Below are 19,392 nucleotides of genomic sequence, written 5' to 3'. Positions count from 1 at the left end.
GTGAGTAATTTCTGACCCCCTAGGAGGGGCAACATTAGCACGCTTACTCCTATGTAAATCAAAGCACAAAAAAAAAAAAAAAAAAAAAAAAAAAAAATCAAAGCAACGATCACAGTGGGCGCTCCAGGCGGATGGATCAGGTCAGGCTCTTGCTCTCGGCCTTCGCAGGGCCGAGGACACTCACAACAGAGGCCGAGTCCCTGCTCTGAACGGAATGTGGCTCTTGGCCTTCCCTGGCCTCTCTCCCTACCGTCCTCCGTGCCTCACTGAGCTGCTGTCCTGCTGGGCTCCTTCCCGTTCTTGAGCATCCCAAGCACATTCCAGGGCCAGGGCCCGGTGCTGGAAGGCTCCCCCCAGTACTCACGTGGCGCCTTCCCAACTTTCAAAGGGTCACCTCCTGAAAGAGTCCTCCCACGACCAGTCACACTAATGCCCATCCTCCCCGTCACGCTCCAAACCCTCTCCTTCTGTTACTCGTCATAGCACTTAGTACTAGCTGACACCAAACACATTTATCCGGTTATAGTCTGTCTACCTCACTGACGGTAAGCTCCATGAGGGCAGGGACTATGTTCAGTTCACTCCTGTATCCCCAAACACACAGCAGATATGCAAGAAACACTCGTTGAATGAACAGACATGTAGGCTGCGGAGCAAAGCTGGTCTCCAGGCTGGCTGACCTGGGGACCAGGGAGGAAAAACTCGTGCTCATGACCTGTTCCTTGTGAGCCAACAAGTACAGGCAGAAGTGGCTACAGAATGAAACCAACCATGTCCAGAGCAGCAGAAATGAGGCCCCACGGAAATCTGAGCAGTAAGAGACGCCACTGGTCCCTTATGTCAAAGTGGGAGAGAAGCTTCATGGTTAAAGCCAGAAATCCTTGACAGAAATGATCACGATTGGATAGAGCAACAGCCCTCCAATCTGCTGTCCTGAGCATTACATTCCAGGACTTGGAGGATTACCCTCCTACTCAAGACTTAAGTCGCTTGAAAACCAACCAGCTTTGAGGCCCTGTGCCTACCAGGCTGCTGAGAAGAATCCCGTCAAGCTGCCTGCTCTCACCATAGAATCTTCCTCTGGTGTTCTTGTGTTGAGACCAAAAGCCCCAAGTTTCTGGTTTGAACTTTACATTTTTTCAAGAGAACTCTTCTCTAAATCTTAAAGGTTTGAACAGTTCATTAAGGCAAGATGGCCATCAGTTCCGGGCTTAGACATGTATAACGGGGTGGGGATGCAGAAAATGTGGGAGACATCAGAAGTCTGAAGTGGAACGGTGATGGAGGGAGGGTAGAAAACACTGATAACCAAACCCACTTGTTCCCACAGCCTCTCTGGAGCAAGCCCCAAGTCATCACCCTCACCGGGACCAAAAATAATGGCAGCCATCACTTCCTGAGCACGTGCTGTTCTTCTTCTACATGACTTCATTCAACCCTCACATCAAACTGACCTGTGACAACAGTACTACTAGGATTCCTAGGTTACGGGTAAGAAAAGTGAGGCTTTGAGAGGTTAACTTCGGCAGCATGGTCAGGATTCAACCAGGCTGGTCTCAGTGCAATGAATTCCTGAGGACAACAGCACCGTGGTTGAGAGCGCAGGCCGTGTGCCAGCTGCACACCGACCAACATCTGCCGGGGAGAAGCCATGTCCTGCCAACCCTGAGGATTACCGTGGGGCTCGGCTCCATATCGCCCTTCTCAGAGAAGCATGTTTATCCAACATGCTCCAAACGACGCCGTCATTCAGTAACAGGGGTGTGCGTGCGTGTGTGGTGAGGGTGAGGAGACAACTGAAGTCTACCCTGCAAACTGACTTGTTCTCTAGTTACTCCACTACCAAACCCTGGCAAGGGAGAAGGGGGAGCTGTTTTGGGCTACCTTCAATATTTACCAAATTCAACAATATAACAAATATGCAAAAATATAAAAATAACAGTTGCATAAAAACTGAGCAGTATCTGTGCTAGTCATGGTAATGACACTTTAAACTTACTATTCCTAACTTGAGCTGGAAACACAGCACCATGAGGATGGTGGGGAGGTGGTGGCAAAAGACAACTGGGCTTGATCTGTCATTTCTAATTTTTTTTAAAGAAATACATTTGTGAATTTCTGGTATAACAAAAAATTTTTAAATGTTGAAGATTGAAAGGAAATACATCCAAATATTGCTTCCTGGTAGTGGAACAATGGTGATTTTAGAATTTCTTCCTTCGACTTTTCTGTATACTCCAAATTTTCTCTACTAAGGATATGGTATAATTATGGAAGACCCAATAAACTTTAAAATACATTTTTAAAATTAATAGAAAATAACTATCTCCTAAGTTCTTAAGGTATTATTAAGGAACACATGGCAGAAGAGGTTATTAATTGCATCTCATTAATAAACAGGAATAACCACCCATATACTTAGAGTAACTCGGAACTACGAGTAAAAAATATAAGCTAAATGGATGAAAAATCCTTGCGTGGGTGACTGCTCTTTTAAAGGTAACACACTCAAACTGTGCTGTATGGAGAAAAAGAAAAGTTATTTGGGGGTATTATAGGTGATTTGAAAACTTTAATTTCTTTTACCCTTATAATGAAAAACAATGAAAGATATTTTAAAATATCTTATGCAGATACATTTACAATTTCAAATCACTTCACTGGGTTCAGATGGCTGTTTTACTGGTATCCAGTGAGTCTCAGCTCTTACAACTAGGTGCAGGCTGCCTCATGGACAACCGGACGCATTAAGTACTTCCATGCCTACTGCACAGGCAGGATTCCTATTATTTTCAAATAAATGGCATTTCTTGAAATATTAATTCCATTGAAGAGTCCAGCAAAAACACTGGAACTTACCAGCTAAACGTCTACAAGTGATACTATGTTGAAAGGCAGCCCTGATTTTCATTTCCCCAGATTCACAACTGAAAGGTTGCCCCACCGGAAAACAGCACCCCCAATTTTGGTTGGACTCACAAGGTCACCATAAGCCCCCCACAAGCAGAGGCTTGACTAGAAGTTGGGACCTAAATTCTAGATTCAGAAGTAAGGACATCTTAATTTCTGGGATTCTCTCCTCACGCTTAAAAAGAGATTTCGACGTCATCTCTGAGGCCCCTTTCCCTGCTTCTAACATCCTGATCCTAAGCCTTTAAACTTGACACTGGAATGAAGAACAAATAAAAGGTTTCTTCAAAAGCTGCTGTTCCCTTTCTGGATTATTACACAGCTTTAACCTGCAACAGCTGAGAATGAAGGCTAAATTTTATCCAGAGCCAGCTTACGGCAAAGTGATCCACACAAATGTTTCGTGGCTTAAAACAGACCATGTTTTTTAATGTCTGGCATTTTAGATACTTAATATCTTCTCTGTTATAAGAGATTAGTCTTTTAGTAAATTCCTCACCCTCTTGGCAAGGTTCCTAGGAAGGTCATTCCAAACCAACTATGTCTTGAGTTGAAGTTTTATATACACTAAGCCTTGTAGTTGTTTATTAAAGAACCTACCGTAAGAAAGGAGGATGGCTACTGTATCAATTTGCTAGGGCTGCTGTAACAAAATACCACAGACTGGATGGCTTAAAACAACAGACATTTATTTTCTCACAGCAAGGTGTCAGCAGGGTTGGTTTCTTCTGGAGGCCTCTCTCCATGTCTTCACGCCGTCTTCTCTGTCTGTGTCCCAATCTCCTCCTCTTCTAAGAACACTAGTCATATTGGGATTAGAGCCCACTCTAATGGCATCATTTTAACTTAATTACCTCTTTAAAGACCCTATCTCCATATACAGTCACATTTTTAGGTATCAGGGGTTAGGACTTCAACATAAGAACTTCGGGAGACCTGATTCAGCCCATAACTGCTATAGTTTATGATTTTTCTTTTTCACATACTTTGAGATAAGTATTTATAGTAGGTTTAACCTAAGTATTGGGAAGAGAATTTAAAAATCAAAAGAGGCCTGTAACTTGTGCATGTAAAACATAACTGATGTGCAGAGAATCTGCTGTCTCCCTAGGCACTACACCTGTGCGTTAGGCTCTACCAGCAAACTTTTAGAGAACTCTGCCCTCAGCAGCAGCTTCAGGTGGAAAAGGTAAGTCAAGCCCAGGAACAGAGGGAAGTGAACTTCAGGAACAAAAGCCAAGATTCACTCCATCACTCGACAATCGTTTTCCTGAAGGCCTCACTATGTGCACAGCACTTTGTTAACTGACGCACCAAAAGATGGGTCAAGTCTTCACTCATCCAGATCAAAACTTTGTTTCCCTACAAAACAGTTTCTCAAGGCATGTCCTCAGGACACCAGCATCTGAGGCACCTGGGACGTCTGCTATGAATGCAGGTCTCTGCATCCTACCTCAGACTCAGTGAATCCAGCTCTGGGCCCGGGAACCTGCACTTCAACAAGCACCCACCTACTTGCCCACTGGAGTCTGTGGGTCTTGCTCTGAGAGCTGTGTGCTGCCATCTATGCACCCACTATTCACCCACAAGAAGGATCATGATTGCCCAAGTTGCGAAACTGCATACATCTTTATTTCACACACAGTGCAGTCTAGCAGAGGCAGAAAAGTACTCTGCATCACACTCATGACCAATATCCTCTTATATCCATTTGGTATGTCACTGAAAACCTGGCACATAATTTAGATAAAAATCACATAAAAGATCCCAGAGAAACTGATCTAATGGTTTTCCCCAAACAATAGATTTCCTCTTCATTAGTAAGATCTGCACCTGCTGACAGGGGCACACCATGCAAACCTGACAGCGATAGTCACTAACAAGGAAGACTATACCTATGCTTTCAAGTATAAAGATTAACTACGAATGCCAGAGAGCCTAATGTGACTGTAATCAGCTACCAAGAACTCGAAGAGGAAAGCAAAGGCACTACGGAAATTACACTCTTCCTGGAAATTCAGTCCCACAACCTGTATGAACAAGGGTCCAACACCCTGCAGAGGCAGCAACGCTCATCAGAGGGTGCTGTTCATGTGTGGAAGTGCACTGGCCTCTCCCGGCTGTGTCCTTCCCTGAGGTCCACTCCACTGGCTTCAGATTGACTTGGTCCACTGGTCTCAAGACAACCATTCGGAAGAATTTTGGTTGTAATCTTTACAGTTCCAAGAATCTATCTTGGGTCAAGCCAAGAATAACATGTCCAAAATATAGATGTTCTCATGTATGACGGCCATTCTGCAGGTTACATATTTATATATACATATATATATCAGTTACTGTGGGAGACAAAGCTTCCTTGCTCTTCAGCAGGAGAATACTGCAGCCGGCAAGGCTGCCTTGGCTAGCTCTTCTTCCTGTGTTCCCTCATGTGCGCAGCAATTGAACCAGCTATTTCCGCATTCTTCTTGTTCTGGCCAAAATAATCTAGAAACTCACCATCTGGTCCAATCAAGTACATTATTATTGTGTGATCCACCTGCAGAGAAGAGGGGTGGGGTGGGGATGACAAAAGATTATCAAAATAAGCTGCTTCTTTTACTGAATAAATGCTGCAGAACAAGAGAACGTCACATCAATGGTTAAACAACCTTTGTGGCATCTGTTATTTATGGAACAGGCCTAAGCCTGTAATTCACAGTGACAAATCATCTAAAATCTTTTGTGTTCCAGGAATTTGCACTGACTATTGCTTGACACATCAGCTAGAGCTTGGAATTCTTGTGGTTCACTCCTTAACATACTCTACACAATCTCCGAGAAAAGGAGCCACTTCTAAGGAATGGCTGCTGCCGGCCTCCATGGAACAGTCAGCGCTTGCGGAACAACAATGTTTGCTTGGCAAGAGCTTACGTTTATGAGCAAATATTTCATCTAACCTCAACCATACTATAGAGAGATGTCACATGGAATTAAAACTGTTGGTGAGAAATTACTTTAATAAATTCTTGGGTGTATTCCTTTGTGTTTTAGGAAGAACCAGTTATCATTCATTACTGCCTAAATTCTGCTTACTATGTTTTATGAGAAGAAATCAGAAAACTAACCACTAAATATATAATTTATAAATTTTACCACAGTATTTACTCCCGATATTAGTGATTCAAACAGAAACACAAAAGAATACAAGTGTTTTTCTCCCCTAGGAAATTTTTATACTACACTGAACAATACTACCTGAAGGAAATCACCTGGAAACTCCTCAGGGGTCATAAATGCTACACCTCCCAGGACTAATCTTAAATCCATTATCCATTTTCCTGGGAAAGGTCTTAAAGCACTCCTAGCTCTAACTTAAGTTTAGTCATCAAATTTTTTCAGTTATATGCTTCCAAAAATCCAATTTTGAATGAGCAGAAGACTTAGCACTTAGAGTTCTTAGAATTTATTGCAGACTTGATTGCTATTTGACAAGACAAAAAGACACGAATGTGATCACACATACCAAACAGGAGACACCCCCTAAATATACCCGAACACACATTATATGTCTGTGAGGTTATTTCTTTATATACACACATTCATAAAGAGATAGCAAGTGGAAAGAGACACTTGCCTACTCACATAAGGAAAGAATGTACACCAAGAGAGCTCAAACAGCTGGTGATTTCGCGCATCTTGGTGTAATTTACTGCAGGAGTTGGACAGGAGATCTATGTCTCTCTACACATTTGATACACAAGTCAGAATCAGGTCTCCAGCTGGCTCTTCAAACCATACCCTGTAGCTTATACCTCTCTTTCTCCCTCCCTATTTCTTCCTTTTTTTGATTCTTTCTCTTCTCTATTCTATCTCTCCCTTAAAAAACAGAATCCCAGTGTTGGACTTACTTTATGAGTGTTCTTAATATAAATTACTTCCTAATACATACTAAACTATTGTTCTATCCATATCTGTCAAACTTGTCAGTGGTCACGTCTCAATGTTCACTTGGGTTGTGGGCTGAGCAAACCGCCATCTGTTTCTAATACAGAGTGCTTTACGGTTCTCGTAGCTTCCAGTATGGAAAAGGAACACTAGCATTTACTGACAAGCTCTTCCACGCGTCCCCTTAGCCCGGGAGATGGGTATCACACTCCTCCAATGACTAAACAGGCTGAGTTACACAGAGGTGACTTACAGAATCAGGAAGTATCAACCTAAGCTTAGAACCTAGATCTGTCCAACTTCAAAGTCCACAATCTTGACATATCACCACGTTGCCATCATCTCTATTGGAATTCTACTGGAGAACAACCGTTTTTCCAATGCGCAAGTTTATATATATGTACATACAGACATATATATATAAAATTATTTTTTGAAATGGTAATAAATGCACAAAAAAAAAGAACAAAAGAATATGTAGTAAACTCATACAGTCAAAGTCCTCCTCTCCTTCCAGACTCCCAGAGTCCCTCAGAGGGACCCACTGCCACCAGTTCCTTCTGTATTCTTCCAGAGAAACTCTCTGCATTTATCAGTATGTGTGTATATCTACCGATTTCCTTTACCACCTACCACCTATTTCTTTTATACAAAAGTAACATATACTGTACTTGTTTTCTCATTTAACAATAGACTGGATCTCGTGCTGTATCAGTACATATACAGTAATGCCTTAAAAACTGCTTGGTTTTCAGTCTTTTTACAAACAATGCCATAGGGTATATCTATAGGACAAATTCCAAAACGTGGAGTCTCTAATCTAAAAAGTATTCCACTTTAAGTGTTGATAAGATACTGACAATCTGCCCTCTGAAGAGGGTGTATCAGTTTAGCTCCTATTAACAATGCATGAACGCGCCTGGTGTTCCAGTTCATTCCAACAGTGTATTTCCTCTTTTCCCAAATTACATTTTGACAATATATTTCAAACTTTTGACCTTTGCTGATCTAACAGGTGAAAAATGACATCACGTTATATAATTCACACTTATTATGAGTGAAACTGAACAACAATATCCAATATATTGTTAAATGAGAAAACAAGTATAGTTTTCTTAGGTTTGAAAGCCATTTGCATTCTTTTTTAAAAGTGTTTTCTAATTAACACTTACAGAATAATGTAATAGTATATATATATCGCAATGACGTGCACATTTAGCTTTCAATGGAGTCCTCCAGGTTTGGCATGCCCAGCTTACATATACTATCAGTCTGAGGGTTCTACTTGCATTCAAAAACCAAAAGCCTACCTTTTGTTGCCGTTGTTTGAGATTAAGAAAACCATTCCATTACATCTCAACCTTTAAGGCACTCCCTCACTCCTTGCAGGTCCTTAAATCTTAACAGAAGTTTCCCATACCATCTTGTGGATGGAAATCTGTGACCTCAAGGGACAGAAATACTAATGGAAAACCCAAGAAGCTGGGGAGTGTCTCCCCCTATTGGCTAATTTAGCAAACATGTAGCAATGAAGTCCTCACTGATTCTTATCAAATTCTTATGGCAGTAGACCAGTATTTCTCAAAATATGGTCTAGGATGTATTCTAGAGGGTCCAAGAAGTCTTCATAAGACTTAAATATTTCCATTTTAATTTTTAAGATTAAAGAAACTAATATCTATATTCTGGATTATCTGCATGTCTACCTTATAACAGTACAAATCTCAGTGCCCAAACCTATGTTTATGTTTACGAGCTCATTGGCACCGAGCTGTAAACTATTGGTTATAGGCAGACAACAAGAAAAGGATACATGCTTGCTGAATGAAGACCAACTAGTCAAGGCAGACTACACAATCAAAGGTTTCAGAACATTTTAAATAAAAAAACACAAGGGGCTGTACACATGATGGTACAGCTGGGTATCTGAGAGCAGTCCCACCCAAACCACATTCTTGTGGTGAGTAGGGCTTTGGTTTCAGCAAAGTATTTCACGTTACACTAACTGAATGTTTTACTTGAGTTTTATAGATTGTTTGGTTTTATTTGTAAAATTTCTTTTTGACTTTAGAATTACGAGCTATAAGCACAAGACTAAGGAGTGTTACCTAGATTATAATCGTATATACAATTTACCAAAACTCATTTAACACAAGAAGTCATAGACTGATTAGCTCACCTGCTCCTATTATCATAAGTTAAACTCAAGACCAGTTAATATAACTCTCTCTTATAGAAAGAGTAAAGAAGTTTGAAAAGTGCTTCTTTTTCCATGGCTTCCTCTCTCGGCCATTCCTCTCCTCTCTCTACTCTCCTTCTTCTCACGCTGCTGGTGCAACAAGGGGAAACCACAGTAGGGTCCCCTACTTTCCTTAAACTTAGGGCTTAAGGAAAAATGCTGATTTTTCTCATCTTTTTCTCCCATGAATCCAAGTTTCCCTAAGTCTCTGAGGCACCAGAACTGGAAAATAAGATTACTGCAAAGGGACCAGAAATCTGCCTTTAATTTAGGCCGTAGGCTACAGGGCACATAATGCGTTCCAAGTTCGAAGGTGATGGAGAAATCACAGTGGGCCGTAGAGACAAAGCACCACAGTGAGATGTCCCCCCTGCACATCGCTACTGGGAACCGGTTACAGCAGGGAATGAATTCTTATTCATTCACCCCAAACATGCTATACCTCATGGCCTAATACTGCTTCTCAAAAGGAGTATTATGTCCCCACCTCTTCACTGGGGACATAATTTATTTGGCCCCAACGTGTATCTTTATTTCCATCAAGGTATCCAAGTATTACACTCTACCGAGTCTAAGATACCACTCATTTTATATTGCCCCATAATTTTATGTACCACTAGAAAAGAAAAACGGGCAATTAAATTATGAGAACAGTGAATATAAATTAAACAAGCATCCTTAAAAAAAAATTATACTTCTACTATCCTTTCAAACATCCCTAATACCTAAGAAATTTTCAATAATCTCAGGTTTTCTTTCTTCTCTGAAGCCAGCAGTCACTTAAAGCTATCTGAACGTCTGGGACCTGGGAACAGGCCCACGGGCTGAAACCCGAGCATCTACTTACTATGTAGTCCTCATCTTCATCCTTGGGACCAGGGCTGTAATACACTCGGTATGCCCTGGCCACTTGATCGATCTCTTCTTTTGTGCCAGTCAAACCAATCAGTTTGGGAGAAAATTCTGAATAAAAAATGAGAAATACAGTGAAAAATGAGAAGCAAGCAATACCACCATCCTTATTTCAAAAACCAGTATCAGTTATAAAGCAGCCCTGTGGCCAGTTTCTTCCTGTGAGTTCCTAAACAATTCCTCATGGTTCAAAGGAAAAGAAATTCACACAAAACAAATGAAAATTCTCTTTTGTAATATATAAGTCATATTCACCAAGACAGACCACGTTCTGGGCCATAAAACACATCTTAACAAATTTACAAGAATAGAAATCATACAATGTACACTCTCAGACCACAATGAAATTAAACTAGAAATCAATAACAGAAAGACATCTGGAAAATACCCAAACACATGGAGACTAAACAACATTAAAGGAGAACTCTCAAGAGAGGTTAAAAAATATTTTGAACTAGATAAAAATGAAAATACAACTTATCAAAATTTGTGGGATGCAGTGAAAGCAGTACTTAGAGGGAAATTTGAAGAACTGAATGCCTATAATAGAAAAGAAAGATCTAAAATCAATAATCTAAGTTTCTCCCTTAGGAAACTAGAAAAAAAGAGCAAATTAAATCCACAGTGAGCAGAAGAAAAGAATTTGAGCAGAAATCAATGAACTTGAAAACAAAAAATTAATACAGAAAAATCAACGAAACCAAAAGCTCGTTCTTTGTAATATAAAAGTAAAATCCTCACATGATATCTAATAAAGATGTGGAGAGAATATATTCTAACTATTTCAATCATTTTTTTATTGATTTACTTGTTTTTAAATACTTAGAGGTTCTGAGACATACTGAAATTTAAAGTTACTATCATGAATCAAGCACTACAGTTTTCCATTGTATCATACGAGAAACAAGTTTGCTTCACAATTAATTCATACCAGGTCAAAACATCTGTATCTCATTTTCCAGCAAATAATCTCAAAGCACATATTTGCTGTTAAGTTTTTGTAATTTATGTAAGTGAGCTGGTGGAAGTCACTTAAAACACTTGGATTCATCAGACTACTGAGATGAGAGTCCAACGTTTAACAGCAATACATTCTTCCAAAGGTAGAGAAAGCCTATTTTTATTCCTTGGACTAATTCATTCTAAACTGAAAAATTATTCAGATACTGAAAAAGCAAGATGGCTTGTCTTTCTTTTCCACTGTATGAATAAATGAAGCGAAAGGTGAAATGAAGCCTGAATTAGTTGCATATCCAAATCTTTTATTTAAATTTTTGAAACTGCAATAATTTTCTAAATACCAACTTAAATATTTTTAAATTCCCCCCAAATGTAACTAGTAATGATCTCATCACCAATCACTCTAAGATATGTGCTGTTGAGGAATATTAGCATAAGGATTTGGTATTTCAGTTAGGTACAGGAACTCAGATGTCCACTCATTTGGGGATATTTATGACTTGGTTAATATGTGGTAAAAAGTAACTGCCAATATAACCCACATTTAAATTGGAGATCGTTTATCACCCAATGAGTTATACCTGCTTTTTACTGCTTTAGGAAATAACTATGCTATTTACATTTCTCCCAAACCTGCAAACCGTGGACATAAATTCTTCTTAAACACATAATAAAAATTCTAAAACTCCAAGGAGAAAACATAAACTTTTATAACTTTGAGTTAGCCAAAGATTTCTTACATATGAAACCAAAAGAATTATCTACAAAACACATTGTTAAGAGACTGAAATGACAAGCCATAGACTGGGGGAAAATATTTGCAAATCATACACCTGATAAAAGACTTATATCAGGAATATAAACAATAAACAAATAAATAAAAATAAACAGCCCCACAAAATGGGCAAAAGATGTGAAGAGACACCTCACCAAAGATGACATACAGATGGCGAATACGAGCATGAAAAGATGCTTAACATCAACATTTTTTTTTAAATAATTTTATTTATTTATTTATTTTTTCCCCCAGAGCCCCAGTAGATAGTTGTATGTCATAGCTGCACATCCTTCTAGTTGCTGTATGTGGGACACGGCCTCAGCATGGCTGGAGAAGCGGTGCGTCGGTGTGCGCCTGGGATCTGAACCCGGGCCGCCAGCAGCGGAGCGTGCGCACTTAACTGCTAAGCCACGGGGCCGGCCCACATCAACAGTTTTTAGAGAAATGCATGTCAAAACCACCATGAGATACCACTAAACACCTACTGAAGTGGTTACAACTAGAACGACTGACCATAACAAGTGTGGTGAGGATGGGGAGCAGCTGGAACTCACATACACTGCTAGTGGCAATATAAAAAAGTACAACCACTTTGGAAAACAGTTTGTGAGTTTTTTAACAAGTTAAACATGCACCTACCACATGATCCAGCCACTCCACTCCTAGGTCAAGAGAAATGAAAGCATGTGCCTATACAAAGACTTGTATATGAATGCTTTTAGCAGCTTTATTTGTAATAGCCCCAACCTGGAAATAATTCCAATGTCCATCAATGGAACACCACTCAGCAATAAAAAGAAATGAACTACTGATAATGCTACAACATGGATGAATCTCAAAATAACTATGCTGAAAGAAGACGCTCAAAAAAAGAGCACAGGGCCAGCCCCGCCCCGGCAGCCTGGTGGTTAAGTTTGGCACACTCCACTTTGGCAGCCTGGGTTCAGTTCCCAGGTGCAGATCTACACCCCAGTGGCCATGCTGTGGTGGCTGCTCATATATGAAAAGAGGAAGATTGATAACAGATGTTAGCTCTGGTAAATCTTCCTCAGCAAAAAAAAAAAAAAAAAAAAAGAGTACATAGTGTATACTTCTATTTACACAGACTTCTAGAAAATGCAAACTAATCTACATTGACAGAAAGCAGATCAGGGGCTGCCTGGACATAGGAGGTGGGCAAAGGGGAGGGAGGCACGAGGAAACTGCTGCTAGGGAGGATGGATGTGTTCACTTTCTGAATGGCTTGTGATGGCTTCACAAGTGCATACGTACGTCAAAAGGTAACAAATTGTACACTTTTAAATATGTACACTTCATTGTATGTCAATTATATCGCAATAAATCTGTTAAATAATAAAATACATAGCAGGTCCTTCACAAAACACATTTTTAAATAACGTCAAAGTTTTAGAGGATATGCATTAGAATATGTCATATAATAAAAATAAATATAAAACTATTCATTAGTCCTTCTGAACAGTAGCTTAAAATCAATTTCACTATAATTAAAAATTAAATTCCTGGTTTTTAAGCACTCACGTACCAGGCAGTAGTATAATAACAAAACTTGTCTGATCAATTTTTATTCTTATCACATTTTTCAGCTGAAGACACTTGAATTTAACTTGCCTAAGCTTATAAGAACCTAAGTACTCACCCTTAATTTTACCATAATTTAGTCTTTACAAGTACTTTCTTATAGTTTTAGCCAGCATGTTCAGATATTTGAATTGAAATTCTTCTATCAAAAGTCATAACTGTGGTTGTCATAATAAATGTTTTGGATTTATAAAATACATACTACGAATTCAAAATGTGTTTACATTAAGTAACTCATCTTTAAGCTCCCAATATAAATACTATCAGAATGTACGTCTGTCCTAATTTTACCAAGGAGAGAAGGATGTAGAGCTGGAATTAGAAGGAACGTGTCCTCACTTTCAATTCAAGGCTCCGTTAACTCTGTCAATATAGGAAGGTCAAGTTCAATCCTTCCTGTGCCAAAATAGTACGAGTCCTGCACTGAGAAACTTGTTTCTTATTTAAAATATTTACTTATTAGCCACAGTCACAACTCTGAGCCTCATCTTTTTATTCACCTATAAAACTGGCGATAATACCATTTGTCCTTGATATTTCATAAGGCATTGTAAGGTTCAAATGAGCTGATCTTTCAAAAACTCTAAGAGCTAAACAGACACAAAGTATTATTAGTAAAACACACCTTTCACATAATTTGCGATGGCTTCTGTTGTGTCCCTCTCTGGGTCAATAGTGATGAAAAGTGGAGTTATATTTGGCAGAGTTGGAATACTATCTGAAAGAAAGAAAGAATACTATCTCATTAGTCAGTATTCAGACTCGAAGGGAAAAGACAAAGACAACCAGCAATTACAGTAGAGTGCAGTAAGTGCTACAGCAAGGTGTTAAGGAAACACAGAGGGACATCTAACATTCCAGTGGAGAGGAGAGGGAAGAGGATGGGATGGCCTCCAGGATGAGCAGATCTATATATTACCTGTGGTGGAATCAGATATATGTCCTACTGAACACCTGCACCAGCGCACACATGTTGTTTTCCAGATCACACCACATGTCTCCAAACCAATCCAATGTTTGTAGGTTTTCCCCCACCATATCTCAAGGGCAAGGTAAACTATTAAGAAGGACTGAATATCCTGGAAGAACCCATTTTAAGAAGGATGTAGCCTGCCTTCTCATTGGTACTAACACACGCCACTGACTGCATGCACATCATAGACCACACCACAGATTTCCCCGTCTAACCACCAATCACTGGGGAAAAGGCAATGGCAGTGTCAGTGACGGGAGGCCACAATAAAGGAAGGGACACCAACAGAGTTAAGGGATAACCCAGACCACACCAATGTTTTGAAGCAATCTAACATTCAGCATCAAAACAAGCTTCCTTTGGTGGAGAATAAAGTCATGGGCATCAAAGCAGCAAACAAGCCTAATGCTGAAATTTTACGTTCTCACAAACCAAATAATTACAACTCTCCACCTACCAGTAATATAAGGATGTGAAAAGCATAGTAACACTAAGGACATTAAACAAACACATACTTTTTATAGTCAAGTGATGGCTCTTACCTATTTCATCCACGACTTGAATCATTTTTTCTAGTTCTTCTGGACAGACATCAGGGCAATGAGTGAACCCAAAATAAATCAATACCCACTGACCCAGGTAGTCCTTATCAGTTTTGGGCTCTCCAGTATGAGTTATGAGGGAAAATGGGCCCCCAAGTAAAGGCTTTCCGAGGCTTCGCTGTCGTTCCTTCTTCAGCTCTTAAACAGACACACATACCAAAAAAAGAAAAATAAAAAAGGTCAATCTAACCACGACAGGTACTCAAATGCCTGACGTATGGTCTGTACTATACTAACGACTGTGAGGGCACAAAATGTGGACGAAGTAGTCTCAGTTTCCAAGAAGTTCAAAAAATCTTTTAAAAATAAGCATAAAACAACAGAACAATTCCAAATTAAATGGTATGGTATGTAGTAAGGACTATAAGAAAAGAAAGTGGTAAAGATATTTCTTCCTCTTCCAGAACAATTCAGTCCTAGGCCATCAGGTGTCACCATGATGGCGGTGGGGGAAGGGGCATAGCAGAGCAGAATGTCTGACGCCAAGTGGGCAGGTGAGTGGCCTGGCATTGGGAGTCTGGGCCTGAGAGTGCTGAGGAGGGCAGCTGCAGGGGAGGGGACAGCAGTGATGAGACCTTAGTTACACACAGGGGATTGATCAAATAAGTAAATATATTAAAGATAAAGAGAGTTAAAAATGGAAAAGGAGTTAGAATGATGGAAAGAGAGAAAACTAGAATAAACCTTGCAATGTTGGAAAGAAACTAGAGGTGCACTGTTTACTTATAGTGTTAATATATATAGATATACAAATAAATGCATACATCTCTTTCCTAGCTCTGTCCACTGAGAGGACCCAGGGACAGACACTCCCCAACAGCAAAGAGCTCACATCCTGACTTCTAAATATTATCCTCCAACTAAAAGGAAACAGGGCTTTTTAGAGAAATGGCTGATTTCAGGGTTGGGGCAAAGAAAGTACAAGATGAGCCTGGAACATCTTGTAGTGCCAGAATGAAGGCAGAACTCAAGGAATATCAGAGACGTGTCAAAAAGAAACAGCAGCCTGTTCAAAGAGGCTCCCATTGACCAACGTGGGACAATTTGAGCATCAAAATAAAGAGAACAAGGCATTATAATTCACTGAATATATAGCAAATCACGAGTCCATACTGATATAAATAAAAGAATAGAGAGTTTGATGTGGAACAAAATATTTACATATGTAAATATACATCAAAAACTAGATATTAACTACATTTTCGGTAGAGAAGCCTGACAGACACCACCTTAATCAAATGATCAAACTGAACATTATCAGTAATGGGACAAACTGAGATCACGTGGCACTGGAGTAGATGCAAGGAGAACACAGCAGCACTTTTGCAACATTCCTGCCAAAAGAACATGACCTGAATCGAGTCATGAGGAAACATCAGACAAACCCGAACAGAGGGACATTCTACAAAATAACTGGCCTATAATATTCAAAGTTGTCAAGGTCATGCAAGTCAGGTAAAGACTAGAAAACTGTTACAGATTGAAGGAGACTAGAAAGACAACTGGGTATGAGGTGCGGCTCTGAATTGGATCCTTTTGCTATAAAGGGCATCAAGTTGAAAAACTTGAATGAGGTGTGAAGATGAACGGTAGAAACATATCAATGTAATTTTCTTATTTTGATGGTTGTATTGTTATGTTGGAGAATATCCTTGTTTGTAAGAAATACACAATAATCTGGAGATGATGAGGCATCATGTCAGCAAATACTCTCAAATGATTTAGAAACACTTTTGTTTCGTAATACATTTTTCATAAGACAAAATGTTATTAATTGCAGGTGAAATTCCAGACTAAAGTCAAAAGAAGCTTGCATTTTCTAGAACTGTCTCCACCACTACTTTGCTAGCCTCCCAGTTTTACTTCATTGTGAAACTAAAGGAACTGCTTATTAGAATATGAAAATCATATCAATAAAACACTACTTGTTATACAAAAGAAATATGTCTAGGGCCGGCCCGGTGGCATAGTGGTTAAGTTTGTTTGCTCTGCTTTGGTGGCCCAGGTTCACAGGTTTGGACCCCGGGCACAGACCTAAGCACCACTCAACAAGCCATGCTTTGGTGGCATCCCATACACAAAATAGAGGAAGACTGGCAATAGATGTTAGCTCAGGGCTGATCTTCCTCACCAAAAAAAAAAGAAATATGTCCATATATCAATATGGATCTTATATTGCTCAAGTTCTAAAGCCCATGAATTCTCACTCCCAGATTTAAATATTATCTTTTGTATAATGGCATCAAAAGAGACTCTAAAGTAAAGAATCAAAACAGATTTAAGTGATACTTTAAAGACTTACTGGAAACTTCTAAACCAAATCTTAAAAGTCCTGGAATATTTGCTAAAATATTATAAAGTTTTTGTAAACAATTTCTAAACACTTCAAGTGCTAATCCAGAGCAGTTCCTGGCATTTCCCGACCAGGTTCTCGCTCTCCCTCTCCATCATCCATGGTCAGCCTCCAGCCTTTCCCTCTGCTGATAGTCAGTAGTTTGCAGTAAGGGTTGAGCCTGCCTTCGGCCCTCAGAGCACCCTGAACTTCTCTCCGGCTCGGCAGAAACTCATCTAGTGAAATCCTTGACTTCTGTGTCTGTTTCCCTGCCACGTGCACCTCAGTGACTGGACTAAATCTTAGTCATCTTTGTACTCTCTGGACTTCATACTACCCACGTTCTACTCTGCCCACAATAAGCCTTTTCATACTGTTAGACAGTGGTATCCTGGATTGTATCCTGGAACAGATAAAAGACAATGGAAAAACAGGTGAAATCCAAATAAAGTTTGCAGTTTACTGAACAGTATAGTAACAATTTTAATTTCTTAGTTTTGACAAATGAGCCATGGTTATATAAAATGTTAACATTAGAGGAAGCTAGGTGAAAGGTATACGGGAATTCTCTACGCCCTCTTTACAACTCTTCTGTAAATCTAAAATTATCTCAAGATAAAAACCTTAGAAACAAACATACAAAAAAAGACGGTAGTCCACAGCCAGGAATAATTTTATTCTAAGCTGATCAGATGATATCCACTTACTCTCTGTCTTTTCTTTCTTGAAGTACTTCATTCCAGCCAATAAAGCTCCTCCAATAGCAAATGTGACTGCTAAAGATTTCCAGGAAACAGGCTACTGGTGCAGAGATTTCAAAAATAAAAATTCTAGTAAGATGCAAACATTTAATCACACTAAATTTATTATAGTAGTTTTTAATATACACACACAGGCCTTGATCTTGGTAACTGTGCAGAATATTTCATGTCACTTTGGGATGAGAAAATACTGAAAGTTTCTGCGGATGCAGATGCATCTGGGCTCCTAACACAACTACAAAGGCACTTATTTCCAAGGGAGAGTTCCCTAAGTCAATTTCTTTTCAGGTGAAAAAATGACCCAAAGCTCAAGTTACTATGTGTTACTAGGGGTGACCCTGATACCAACTACTGATTTAAAAACCAGTTAATTACCTGCGTGTGCTGATATTGAGAATATAAATAAACCAAATAAAATTTGGGAGGTTAACCTAACTCTGGCTTCTGGAAGTAACAAAGCCAAAGTAGAAGAGATCTAAAAGGGGAGCTTCTTGCAAACTGTATCAAGTTATTTCTTTGTACTCTTTTTCACGTCCCAAGGTAAGACGTCGACTACCTAGGCCTAACTCATTAACCTTCCCCCAGCTCCAAAAACCACTTCTCTCACCTATCACTAGAAGGGAGTGGCTCTTCAGTTCTTTCTGGGTCAGAACTAGTACCCAAGAGAAACCGAAGAAAAACCTATACCCACCACGCAACTCCGACCCACCTTTTGCTCAATTTCAACGTACAAACCAAACCTCTCAAAGGAAATTCTCAGAAATTATAAAGATGCTGTGACTCCTCAGTCATGGTAAACTTTAGGTTTAGACCCCCTAAGAAAACCTGAAACTTAATTTTTTGGCGCAACAGCCAACTAAAATTCAAGCTGGGGTATCTATTTACGGCTGGGACGACCGGCAAACCAAGGGAGACAGGAAGAGATGCTGTGACCCAGGCAAGCCGGCGGAGTTGGGGACAATTTCCGGCCAGGCCGAGAAGTTTCTGAGGTTATGAGTAAGGGGCACGGGAAGGCCACGAGCAGTGGAAGGGCTCCAGGTGTGCACTCACCCCGGGTTGCGAGGGGCGCGTGGGGTCTCTGCGGCCCTCCGGCTCCGGCCCCGACGACCCCGGAGGCGGCGGCCTCGCCGTGCTGAAGGGCCGGCTTCCCAGGCAGCTGCCAGCGAGCCCCGAGGCCCGCCATGCCTCCCTTGGCCGCGCGCAGAGCTGCCTAAGCAAGCCCCCCGCGGTCCCCTCCGCCGGGGCCCAAACCCCGAATCCGCGGGGCCAGAGACGCCACACACGGCCGCCCGGAGGCTGTAGCATCCAGCCGCGCCCTACAAACAGGCCCGCCATGAGCTTAGGGAACCGCGCCTACTTTGACCCGCCCCCCGACTTCCGGCGCCGTTTCCGCTTCCTCCGG

General features: G+C 40.4%; 1 protein-coding gene across 1 annotated transcript; it reads right to left on the bottom strand.

Annotated features, from left to right (window-relative positions):
- Nucleotides 1–3,578: 3,578 nt before the first annotated feature.
- Nucleotides 3,579–19,340, bottom strand: SCO1 (synthesis of cytochrome C oxidase 1). The gene is made up of 6 exons (XM_004433055.3): nucleotides 19,041–19,340; nucleotides 17,937–18,027; nucleotides 14,838–15,035; nucleotides 13,948–14,040; nucleotides 9,921–10,036; nucleotides 3,579–5,446 (listed from the first exon to the last, which is right to left on the bottom strand). The coding sequence occupies exons 1-6, from the start codon at nucleotides 19,323–19,325 to the stop codon at nucleotides 5,312–5,314; spliced, it is 918 nt and encodes a 305-aa protein (XP_004433112.1). The 5' UTR covers nucleotides 19,326–19,340; the 3' UTR covers nucleotides 3,579–5,311.
- Between the last annotated feature and the right edge of the window lie 52 nt (nucleotides 19,341–19,392).

This window comes from Ceratotherium simum, chromosome 16 (genome assembly GCF_057802395.1).
Source record: "Ceratotherium simum simum isolate JZ-2026a chromosome 16, ASM5780239v1, whole genome shotgun sequence".
NCBI lineage: Eukaryota > Metazoa > Chordata > Mammalia > Perissodactyla > Rhinocerotidae > Ceratotherium > Ceratotherium simum.
Note: the sequence above shows the minus strand (reverse complement) of the source record. Positions and strands in the feature narration are given on the sequence as shown.

Bases quoted from the DNA above. Each gene is read 5' to 3' on its own strand.
- SCO1 (XM_004433055.3), bottom strand. From the start codon at position 19,325: ATGGCGGGCCTGTTTGTAGGGCGCGGCTGGATGCTACAGCCTCCGGGC. The intron at 14,041-14,837 runs GTAAGAGCCATC...TCTTTCTTTCAG, and splicing joins TCAAGTCGTGGATGAAATAG to ATAGTATTCCAACTCTGCCA. The intron at 5,447-9,920 runs GTAAGTAGATGC...TCTTCTCTGCAG, and splicing joins ATGAAGATGAGGACTACATA to GTGGATCACACAATAATAAT.